General features: G+C 36.6%; 1 protein-coding gene across 1 annotated transcript in view; it reads right to left on the minus strand.

The window, feature by feature from the left end:
- Window positions 1-3407: 3407 nt before the first annotated feature.
- LOC133221422 (protein prune homolog 2-like) overlaps window positions 3408-12362 on the minus strand; it is a 41396-nt gene continuing 32441 nt past the window's right edge. The window contains exons 2-4 of the mRNA XM_061370290.1: window positions 5837-5941; window positions 5182-5384; window positions 3408-3875 (exon numbers count right to left, since the gene is read on the minus strand). Of these exons, the coding sequence (XP_061226274.1) occupies window positions 3617-3875; window positions 5182-5384; window positions 5837-5941 (567 nt within the window). The 3' untranslated portion in view covers window positions 3408-3616. The remainder of the gene's footprint in view (window positions 3876-5181; window positions 5385-5836; window positions 5942-12362) is intronic.

The raw sequence follows: 12362 nt of genomic DNA on the forward strand, positions 1-12362 counted from the left end.
GTTTTGGGAAAACATTAAGAACAGCAAAAGCATCTCCTGAATTACAAGTTTCGGGCTGAGAGAAACAGTACAACGAAAATTATAGGCATTTCTCTTGCCAAGGCTTTGCTACATGACCTGCAAAAATAAGGAAAGGGAAAAGGGGAAAACCAACAATACCTTATGGAAATTATACTTCAACGCTTTCCACCCCCCAAACCCAAACTGTAACAAACCAAAACTAAAACTGTACAACAGACCCAAGCAAGCAGTCTTCACTGTAATTAACAGGAAAGCCACAAAGCTGGTATAAAATGTAATTTGGGGGTTGGAGTTGAAGCAATGCCTCCAAGAAAACTGCTTTAGTATATAAAAACAAAAGGATCAGTCCAAATAAGTGCAGTGTTTGGTGCAGCTCTAAATGATCCTTTCTGTCTGGCATATATATTAAGAATATATTAATTAAGGAACATGTGAATCATCTGATTTATGTGCAAGATAAAGCAAAGGAAAAAAAAAGGGCATAATTCCTGAAGTCCTTAAAAGGGCATTTCTTAACATTCATCTGGGTGGCGTGAATAACAAACGTCTACTGAAAGTCAGACAGCCCTAACAGAGCACAAAAAGACCTCAGCTACGCACCCCATAAACTGCAGAAGCAGATTCATATTAAAAAAAAACCAAAACAAAAAAACATTGCTGATGCTTTTGTTGTAAATCTGTCTCTATTTACATGTTGCAGTCTGCACCTTGTGGCATCCTTCAAGGCCTTATACAAATAAACATAAGGAGGCATTTCTGAGAGTGCACTGACGCAAGGTACCTGACAGTGAGTGCCTGGAATCGCATCCTTGCCAGCTGGCTGCAACAGAAAATGTAATGATTCAGCAGTTTAATGGATCTTGAGCTCGGCAACAGTCCCCTTGTAAACATCTCTGGAGAAATAAAATAATACAGGCCCAAGACTCTGGCAGGTTCTGTAATTGTTTGCTGCTGGCACAAATCCAGGGACAGCACAAGTTCTAACTTCAGGCAAATATGGCTATACAATACTCTGACTCTCCAAGCAAGCTCTGTTCAAAGCCCAAGGGTAGAATTAACTTACAGAATGCCTGACGGGGAGACAAAGATACCAGGAAAGCATTCAGCTGAAAAAAGGTCCTTAATTATTAAACTGCCTGAATCAATAATGCTCAGTTTCACAGGAAAAGTCTTTTAACTTTTTTTTTTAACACAGAAGAGCAGATGAAGTTTGTTCAAAGTTGAAATATGGCAGGTTATAAACATCTGCCTTTGTTATTAAAATAAAAAAATATGCTAACAGACTGTGAGAAAAAATAAGTTTGAAAAGAGTGAAAAAGAGGCAACAAATAAAGCTGTCACAGCCACTGTGCAACAATTATTAAAACATGAGATATCTGTATTATCTTTCAAGTCTCCTAGCAAAGCACTCGCTGGAAAGCCAGAAATGAAAGACAAGTTACCAGCTCAGAAACTCAGATGTTAGGCTCTCTCAGCTCCTTTATGAAAATAAAATAATAATTCTTTGACTTCCACTCTGACCTTCTGTGGTTCTTTGGCCCAAAATTTATAAATGCTAGCAATATCCAGATTTACACTTGAAGCAACAATAAAAGTGAGAAAACCCCAGTAGGACTTTTTCACTGGTTCTACACTGTAGAGTGCCACCACAGAGAGGGTCCATTCTGCAAGCCTCCATACACACATTCACTGGTAATGAGAATGAAGCAGCCACCCCTCCTTTCAGGGCATGATATGTGGATGTGATATGTGGTCCCTTTATTTTCTATGCTCACACTGAGATGAATTTCAAAAGCTGTAGTTTATAGGCAAGGTGTTTGAAAAAAGGCCATAATATATGCAGAGAAGCACAAAAGCTAGACTCCATGGAATGACAGAATCAGCCAAGTTGGAAAAGACCTTTAGGATCAAGTCCAACCACTACCCCAGCAATGCCAAATCCACCACTAAACCACTAAGGGCCTTATCTACATGGTTTTTGAACACTTCCAGGGATGCTAATTCCACCACTTTTATGGAAAGCCTGACTTGGTAGGTTGTGTTTAATCTTTTATTTTCAGACTGCTATAGTTTGATCTGCCATCTAAAAGCATTTATATATAAGATTTTTATTTTATCTTATTGAAACCAGTAATGGAATTCACTGACTTTTCTGAATTCACAATAGAAGTACCAAAAACCTTTTCTAATTTAAGAGACCCACAACAGGATTCACTGTATTCCTTAGCTTTCTATATATATGAACTGCAAGGCTGGGAGAAGTAGAAAACCATCATGTAACAAGTGCAGCTGTGTTTTGCATTTAGGCTTTGTCAATCACTTCTCACGCAACGCAAGAGAAGGTACACAGGCAATCCTATATCCAGGAAGTTCCTCAGATATGTGCTACCAAACACATTAATTAAAATGAAGTTAATTTTTTTTTTTAAAGCTACTATCTCCCTCAAAACTGGAAGTGCTATCTCTTTTATGCAAGCACTTTCAATATTTGTCTAGTAAAAATACTTTATTTGAATTTGGATTACAGACTGGACAGCAAAAACATGCAGACATTTACACCCATGTGTAACAGTTGAACATATTCTTGTTCATTATTCAGAGCACTGCTGCCTGACTCTTTCCACCACCAAATATCCTTTTTTGGTTCTGCCTCCAAAATCAATTATTATGCTTGGTTATTTGCCTAGATTCCTGGATAGCTACTCAACAGAAATTTGCAGCTTACAATAGTATTTCATGGCAGGTTTACTAGGGCTTATTAGCATGGAAAGATACTAAAAGAGCAGGCCAAATACTGTGTTACTCTTAATGGTTCTTCTACGGAAATACAAAAAAATATCATTTTACATGTCTCCTAACATGTTCATTATTTAGTTATTACGGTGACGAGTACAACGACAAGCCAAGACTCCAATAGCTTCTGAAATCTTAATGCAGACAAGTTTTCATAATTTTCATTAAACATGCCCACATTAATTTCCTAAAAGGGCATTTAATAGTTGCATGTCAATTGAAACCCCAAATTTTCAAAATTCATGAAACACTATTAAAATTCAGTAAATAATTTGAAAGCAGCAAAGCGTTCTTTTCAACCCCAGTTTTGTTTCCAACTGAAGAGTTCTGCTCCAGCAAAGAAACTGAGGAAACTAATACAAATGATGAACTATGAAGACAGAAATGAAAATAATTCTGACAGCTGAAGCCCCCTCTTGTACTCTACCAGGCATACAATACAAAAGAAAAGGAGAGCACAATGAAGATTTAGTTAAAGCATTTTTGAACAGTAAAAGTTTCACATAATGCCGTTAAAATATCATGATACGACCATCAGGAGAAGCTTTAATGTGTAAATATTAGATTCCAATCCATATTGTTGTCCACAGTGCCCCTGGAATCTTTGAACTGCACAGCTTTTCCAGCTACCCAGCTGGTGTGTCGACAGCTCCATTTAATATTCTTGTCAAGTGATACAGCAAAGACCTCTCATGCCTATTTTTAAATGCACATTTTTAATATTCAATATAATGTTACTCTTTAACAAACTCTTTACTCCCTGCTTCTTTTATGAAGCTTCCTGTGGTCTTTAAAGGGATTGTTAACCAAAGAATGGATCACACTCTTTCTGCATGAGCAGATTCAGAAACACTCCATTAAACCTTTCAGTATTTAATATAAAGAGTAATCTCTCACCTCTGAGGAGATACGCCAGTTGCTGAGTGATTAACTCTGGTGCCTCTTGAAGAATCTCTTTTACTACTACCGAGGAAGAAGATGCTTGTAACTCCAGGCTGCCATCACATTGCTCATCTGGATTGATGACTTTGACAACAGCTGATTCCAAACTTTTATCCTCACTATAAAGCAAATTTAAAAGTTACGTATATTTTTTTCTTTCTAGCTGCTTGACAATCACTAAAAATAGTGCTTTTTTCTTTTTTAATTCTGGAATATAATGCTATTGTTATTGGTACTTGGAGTCTGCTATAAAGCCAAAGAACATTACAATGAAGTCCTAAAACTGTAATTTTTTAAATGAAGTGTTCAGTGTTTTTATTACTTGATAAATCACTAAGACATAAATATTTACATTTCCATTATAAAAATATTTAGAAATTAATAATTTGGGAAAAAAATCTGTATGTACTAAAATTATCATTCTTCATATAGGGGAGATTTGGAATTTTCTCCATTGAATATTTTGAAGACTTACAAAGAGTCTTTGCATTTTATATTTCTGCTTATAATAGCAATAACAAAGCCAACTACATTTAATAATGTAAAACATTAGTCATAATTATTTAGAAGGCAGAAATACAGGAAGGGACAGAAATAAACAAAAAACTAATCTTATGGATAATTTTTACTCTCAAAAAGTGAAGGATGTACTGATCTGACTGCAGTTAAAGAATCAACAGCTATGAGAGATATGCATATTTCTCATTTTAGATTTTCCCTGCTCTTATTCTAATCTACAAGTCCCTCAGTAAGATGGTGCCGTAGCACAACAGGATGTTACTTATCTCAATTTAAGTTCTAAAGAGAGCTGGAAGTAAACAACATTCTTCACTCTGGGCAAAACAGGCAGACCATTATAAAGAAGCTCCCTATAAAAGATTCACTACAGGCTTCTAAATATTTCCTCTTAAGGATGGATATATGGACTATGGTATTCTACAGAGCAACTGTGAGCCTCTGGCACATTTTGAGAAAAATGATGAAGTTTGTGAGGACTGCAGCTATCCAGCAGCCATCTTAACAGCACATATGCAGATGTGCTGGCTATCTCCAAATCAGTGTCAGAATCCTAATGCCTTTAGTGAAAACTAACTAAGAAGCAGCAAGAAATCCAATCTTTTATTTTAGTCAGAAAAAACTTCCAGATAATTTAAACTAAATTAAGATATCTAATCTAACCTGTGTGAAAAAACAAGGTCCTTAAAATATTTCGTTTCTGTTAAAAAAGATGGAAAGATGACTATTAAGTTTGTTACATTTACTGGAGACTTAAGGGGAGAGAAAATGTATTTTAGCTTCCTTTTTAACTTTTTTTGTCTGTGTTAGCATAGAAATACCAATATTACTGGAGGAAAGATGTAAACCACAATTTTTAAAACAGCTCAAACCCACATAAGCCATCTTGTTGTACATACAATGCAATACCTTGTCAGCATGTTGCTGTTTACAAGTGTTAAAGACAATTTCCCTTCAGCATTCAGCTGGTGCAAATTGATTTCATCTCGGAAGATATGGAATGACTCCGGGATATTCAGCTCCTCCAGGATAAATCTTGTCTCTGTGAAGTAGCTAAAATCTCTTCTTGGTATGTTCAACACAGGTAAGCAAAGAACATCAGGAGGACTGACCTGTAACACAGGCATCTGTTTGTCATTGCTGCATAAAATGAGACCTGTTTTTTATTAGGAACATGTTTTAACAGTGTGAGTAATTAAACACAGTCTGAATTTTCTGTTTGGTTTTCCCCCACTTAATTTTTAAAAAATTGGTTGGTTTGGGGTTTTTTTTCTTGTTCTTCTGTCTCTGTTTGCCTCCTACAGAATCGCTGGGAAATCAGAAATGAGAAAAAAATCATGTACAGGGGTGATTAGTGAATGCTACTTAAAATGTCAGCTAATATCCACTCATTAATTTTTGTATGTAAAGAAATGTAAATTGTTTCTATTTAAAAACCTTACCACTCCTTATAACAAAACCACTCCAGATTAATTTTTTTACAGTATGTTTTAATTGACTTAACAATAAGATGTGTGTAACAACCTGGAAAAAATAAGACCACTCAGTCCATTTTTTCCCTTACCTTGTCTAGAAAGTAGGCATAGGCCAGAGTAGAAATGAGTGAATCCAAATCACAGGATTTATTTCCAAGAACAACATGGACTTTCTCCAGGCATTTGCTCTTGTTCTGTAACACATTAGAAGACAATTGCAGTGAGCTACAATGATGAGAAAAAACAAAGCCCAGTCACCAAGACACTTCAAAAGTTAAGTATCAGGCACTGTCCTCAGTTGTAGCACTTTTTACCATCAGCTGAAGAAATGCATTCTCCTGTGGGATGAAGCATGTTTCCATGGCTTTATAGCTCCCAAGAAGTCAAGAGATCTGGTTTCCCTAAGACACCCCAGTTTAGAAACCAGTTGAGATCTAACTGGACAGAAGTTCCTTCAGCAGTAAAATAACAAGCATCTTCATGTATATACAGTAAAAGCTTTTGAAAAAAAGCTCACAAATCTAGTAAGAAAAGCAGTCCCAAACAGCATGGAATTACACACAGCAAACTATATGCAGCAAGCTGTAATTTTAGTTTTCCCTTTTTAATTTGCTTGGCTGAAATCAATACATACACAAAGTAAATGGCTTCAATCCTGACTCATGAAGCACTCCATGAAGCACTGAGAGCTTTGAGATGCTCTCACGAGCAAAGGGAACTGAGTCTGTTCTGTATTTAATAAAATTAGGAACCTTCCAAACACAAGGAAGACCAACTCTGTGAAAGCAAAATATTGCAGGGAAATTTCAACCTTCTTCATAATTGTAGACAGAAAATGTAAGGTGACGATTTGCACTTGTGCACATCACTGATGTCAAGCAAATGCAAAATGCATGCAAATTTTCCATTTTATTTTATCTTAATGAGCTAAACTTCGTCTGAAGAAATATATCTGACTGCTGCTAAGGTAGATGTTTCAAAACCAAATATATGAAGTTAAACGTTGTTGTTGTTGTCATATACAACACATTTTCCTCTTTCCAGTATATTTTTATTATATTGTTCTTCTGCAGCACACACTTCTCATAGATTTGCCACCCTAAAGAATGAAAATAAAGTTCACAAGCTCATCCTTTTTTAATATCATTCAGTTTACAGAGATCTTTTTCTTTAGGTTCATCACAACTCAATTCAACCCTGAAAAAGAAGGAAACTTAATGAACTGACAAAATCTACAAAGTCACTCACTTCTAGGATTAAGTAAGAAATTTTTGTCTAAGCACTAAAATCTGCACACTTGTTCTTACAATACACATCAGCTGTAGTTGTTGCAAAGGTAAACTGCAGGTCTAAAATCTGTAGAAAATCGCTTGGGAAGAGAACTACCAAAGATGGAAATCACTCTGCCTTAACAGCTGTCTAAAAGGAAAAGAAGAATTCAGATTTCTAAAACACAAGCAAACAACCCAACATCTTACACTCATTTGCATGTGCCACCATCGCTCCCTCTTTATTGGGTCTTCAGGAATGTGGACAGAAAAATTACACAAAAATTGAAGAATTCAAAGGCTCAGTTTCTGAACCCTACACTTGACTTCTGAAGAAATGAGAAAAGCAGGGCTATAAAAAGCAGAACAGAAAGAGAACACAGCAGAGAAAGAAAGCTCTGGAGAACACCTCTTTGCAATCCAAACAGGTCAACTAGCCATCTGAGGACTGATTTTTGTAATTCCAGCACACCAGAATTTCATCAACACATATGAACCAGAACAGACTGTGCAAGAACAGGCCATCTCCCCAGACTGCTCTCAAGAGTCTAACAAGAACTCTGAGACGGACATTATTAAGATGAGATTTTAGCCTGACAGTAAGCAGGCTAAGAACGACAGAGCATATTCTTGTTAGGTTATTAAGATACTATCCCTCCAAACAACTGCAGGTTTCTTACAGAATATTTATGCCTAATGCAAACATGAAGTCAAGGTAACCTGCTACCTGCTGCCAAATCTCTTCCAAAGGAAAAGGAATGTAAAACAAATTTCTGAAGGCGTTCAGGGGTTTCCTCTTTGTACACTGCCTTTCTCTGGGCACTCCAGGGAGGATATACTTCTGTTTCACTCACTACAATTGATTATTTTAATGACTCTACCTCTCCCTGAGTAAGAATCTGTTCATTTGCATTTAACTACCCCATTTCATTCCCTAATCTCTGTTTTTTTGGTTTGTTGGTTTTTTTTCCAGCAAAGTGTTCTTACAACAGAGTTTTTTTCTAATAAAATATGACAACTGTTATACTAATGTTAAAATACAAAGTCGACCTGTAAACAGTCTTAACAAGTAATACAAGTTTCCATCTCCCAGACTGTATGGCCAAAATTGGCCAGAACAAATAGCAAAGTAAGTCTGTGCTTCACATTCTGATGATGTAAAACACACTGACGAGAGAACAGTGATAGTTCACAGCTTGTTTCAGCAGTCTGAGGAATTTTCTTCATTAAAAAAGTGTGAAAGCATTATTTCTGAAGAAACACTGCCTAATACAAAGTCATGTATTACCAAACTAATCATTAATAATCAAATAAATATTTATTAGTAAAGTTGTAGAGTACATTTGGATAGCTAATTCTTCCTGTAGCTTTGGAAACTCATATAAGGGAGCAAGACATAACAAAACCTACCTAAAATGTCACTCTTAATCATTACTAGAGAGTGCAAGATGTTTGCTATTACTTTCCTAAATTACATCCTCCATTTTCTGATGTAATAGTGTTATCCACATAAGTAACCTGTCCTCCAAAAGACAAAGCTGGATTTGATGATTCTTATCAGTCTCTTCCTACTCAAGATATTCTACGATTCTCTTACACATTTCTAGAAAACAGCAGAAATTTGAGTCAGATAGAAAGAGAGGAGGCTTGCAGACAATCTGCACTTGCCACAGCTGGAAGTCCCATCCTAGTATTTTCATTCACATAGTATGTGCTGTCCCATTAGAGGTGAAGTTAACAGTGTCATGGTTTAACCCCAGCCAATACCAGGACAAACAGAGAACTATCCAGCTGGGCAGCAACTTCCCTAAGCACACAGATGTAATTCTTAAGCACAGATCAGAAGCTACAGTCTGAGAACCACCACAGGCAAAACTGACCAGCCAAGGACATCTGCAGGGAAGCACATAAACAGGTACATGCTATCCCTGACACAGCTCAGCATATATTTATTTACCTTTCCATCCCCCAGTGATAACCACTAAAATAATTCAGTGGCACATAAAGATCACACTTGCATAACCTATTCACATGGGCAACATTTTCTACTCCTAGCATCTTTATTAGTTGAACAGGGTATTTATCTGATGCCAGAATCACAGACAATATATTTATACAGCCAGATAGCATCTCCCCCATTCTATTTTAACACAGAACTTCTTGTACCAACAACACAGATAATTTATCAAAACCTCAGTGATGACCGTAGTTATACAAGTTAAATAATGTTATACAGGTTAATAGTTATACAGGTTAAGTAATGTTCTGTCCTATGCTGGACAAACAATCTTGAGATCTGTGCATCAGGTAACTGATCAACTCTGCCAAACTCTGATGATAAAAAATTGAATGCTACTGCAAACATTCATCTAAGCATACACAGATGTCATATACCAATTCTACCACTGGACTAGGAAAGCAGCATTTGTAACCTTCACTTTTATTTGCAGCATCTTGGAAGCTGTGAAGTCACTACTTTCACCATGACATCACTTCCTCAGATAATCAGCACTGGCAAAAAGACACCACCATCCACGGATAAAAATCATGAGATACTCCTTCGGGAACAACCACAATGCTGCTTATTACAACTTCTAAAGCAATCAAAAGGTAGCAAGAAGGAGGCTACTGGTAGATCCGAAGCTATTTTAAGAGGAATAACTGAATAAAATTTTACACAAGCTTTACATATTGATTAAAATTATACTTTTAAGGTCAATGGAATCATCAAAACAGCCTATATTTTCATCTTCGAGGGCTTAAATCCAACCTTATCCATAATAATAGACACAGAGCATTGCACAAAACAGGTGTTCCCTGTGATGGGCTGCCTTTTTTTAATATTTGGAACAGAAGTATGTTATCCCTAAATTCTCACATCTGGTAATGCTTTTCAAAGAGCACATAAAAGAAGTGGCGTTCTCTACCTTTAGTGACATCTTCAGCTCTGATAGACTTATGGTGAAAGATTCTCCTGTCGGGGAGGTTGGTATTACCTCTTCCAAAGCTGGGGAGACTGTCTCCTTAGCTCCTATGGCTGCTTGTGTGGTCCAAAAACCAACATGAAACCAGCATGAGCTACTGTTGTAACTTGATTTCCTATTTTTTTCTAGAAGACCAAAGCACAAGGTCCACTGACACTCCCTACATCCTGTTTTAATACCTTCTCTTCACCTCTCCTGATCTCTGCTCTTCTATTTCCTAAGCATAGTTTTATTCTTTTCTTTTTTCCCTCTTGCAGGTCCAAGATACATGATTTCACCAGCATTTCCTCTCACCATAGAGGGAACGTAGCTCTCTGAATGGCTTTTTAGAATCTTACTACTACTTATCAATAATGACCTTCCAAAAAGGTATTCTCTCCATTAAAGCAGTCCTGAAATATGACCTCCCAGGGCATCTAAGCTTAATGTTTGTCTTTTAGCTCTGAGATTGTTTCCTTTTTCATCATCTCAAATATAGCCAGTTTTCACAGTCTGCTGCTTGCTAATCATCCCACTAGGAGAAAAGCGGACACACGGATGTGTCTGGATTGTTTCCAGCTCTTTCCAAGCAAAGACCCCACCAGAGAAGCCCACAGTCATGAAAAGAAAGCTATATATGGACAAACTCTCTGCAATAGGTCTAAAATGTGATTACCTCCTGCAGCTATCACAGCTAAACCTGAGAGGAACCATGAACTATAAATATTCCTGAGAATTAAAAAAATTAAAATGCTGATGATGAAACTGGAACTCATAAATTAAACTACATAAGAAACCAATGATCTCTCTTAGCGCTGATGGGGTTTTGTTTAGCTAGATTAAAGGTAAGCTGTAAAATGCATAAACACTGGATGCCTGGGACAAAAAGAATTAAAGAAATGATGTGTCATTCTCAGATGGGATCAGTCAGGATAACTTAATTCAGATCAGACTTGCGCAAATCAACATTCACTTATCATGCTCAAAAGAGATTTATAAACATCAAGCTGCTTCTGCAATCTAGTAAGAAATCTCTTCTGATAGTCTGATACTTAGAGTGAAGAAGTTCTCGTATCTGCCCAATAATGTTGTCTTTAATCAAACAAAAGCGTTAGTATGGCAATTATAACTTTATGTAACCACAGTCAAAACCACCTTGTATTGTTTTTCACCTGCATCAAACAGCTGATTCATCCATACTGCATAGACTGGCAGTCAGGTTTGCAAAAACTCTGGCCATATTACTACAGTGATTCATCAAATTAAAACATCCCAGTCAAAACCAACATTGTTTCTTCTTTTTCTCTTCTGTTATTACAGAAGCTGAAATGATCTTGCAAGTCAAGAAATACTGAAGACTTCTTCTAGTATAAACAGAAACCCCTACAAAATGCTGTCAAAAAGGCAGAAATTTCTGTTCTTTTCCCTCTCTTTCATACACCCTCCCATGCACACACTCACCACATGCCACAGCAACCACACACAGCCTTGCTTTCTGAGCCACTGTTTTCTTTTTTGTCTCAAATCTAACTGGTTCTTTTGTCATTCAGCTGCAAGGAAATTACTGCATTTTACTGCACAGGATGGGGCAGCACTTGTCGAGGACAGCAATCTTGAAGGAGCTATATGGCTTAACAGAAGCATATTAATAAAGAATAAGCTGAAGTCACATAATAATACAGTGTCACATACATACAATGCTGAAAGCTTTTCCAACCTTGTGCCTGAAGCGCTAACAAGGGTACACAGATGCAGAGACTTACTTAGCTTTCCTGGAGATGCATGAGGAAAAAGTCTAACTACCTGGACTCAGGACAAGATAGTAATAAATACTGCAGCTGAGATTTAAGTCATTCACTTACATGAGAGAGGATTTTTGTATACACTCAGTAACTTTGGAATTGCACCTCCAACCCAGAAGTAAACCTTATTGAGTAGTCATTTTGGAGCACATTCTGCATTTGCCTTTTAGTATTAGGCAGTATTATATACTTCCATCGGCCTGAGGGCTTTTAAGTTGATTATCCTTCTCTATTGCCAAAGAAGTGGCTTTAAGCCAAGGCAAAGTTGATTTAATGTATTATGCAAAGTTCAAGTTAGTTTAATATTTCATTAGTTTTTTCACATGAAAGCTTTATGCTGGTCTTGGGGAAAAAAAAAAAAAAAAGGAAAAAAATAAGGTCTCTATCCTAGTAAGTCTTTGTTTTCTCCTGGTTTTGAGGACAGAAGAAAAACTAGTACATTTTTCTGCTCCTGCAGCATAGTATTTTTCATGTATATTGTAGTTTACTGTAATAATTGTAAAATACATGGTTACATAGTGGATTCTTCCCTAAGAAACATAATTTAATAGAGAAAATTTCAATTTCAGCATATTTTAATCA

This window comes from Neopsephotus bourkii, unplaced genomic scaffold (genome assembly GCF_033783945.1).
Source record: "Neopsephotus bourkii isolate Nb327-2 ecotype Australia unplaced genomic scaffold, CSIRO-AGI_Nbou_v1 NB_1535, whole genome shotgun sequence".
Lineage (NCBI taxonomy): Eukaryota > Metazoa > Chordata > Aves > Psittaciformes > Psittacidae > Neopsephotus > Neopsephotus bourkii.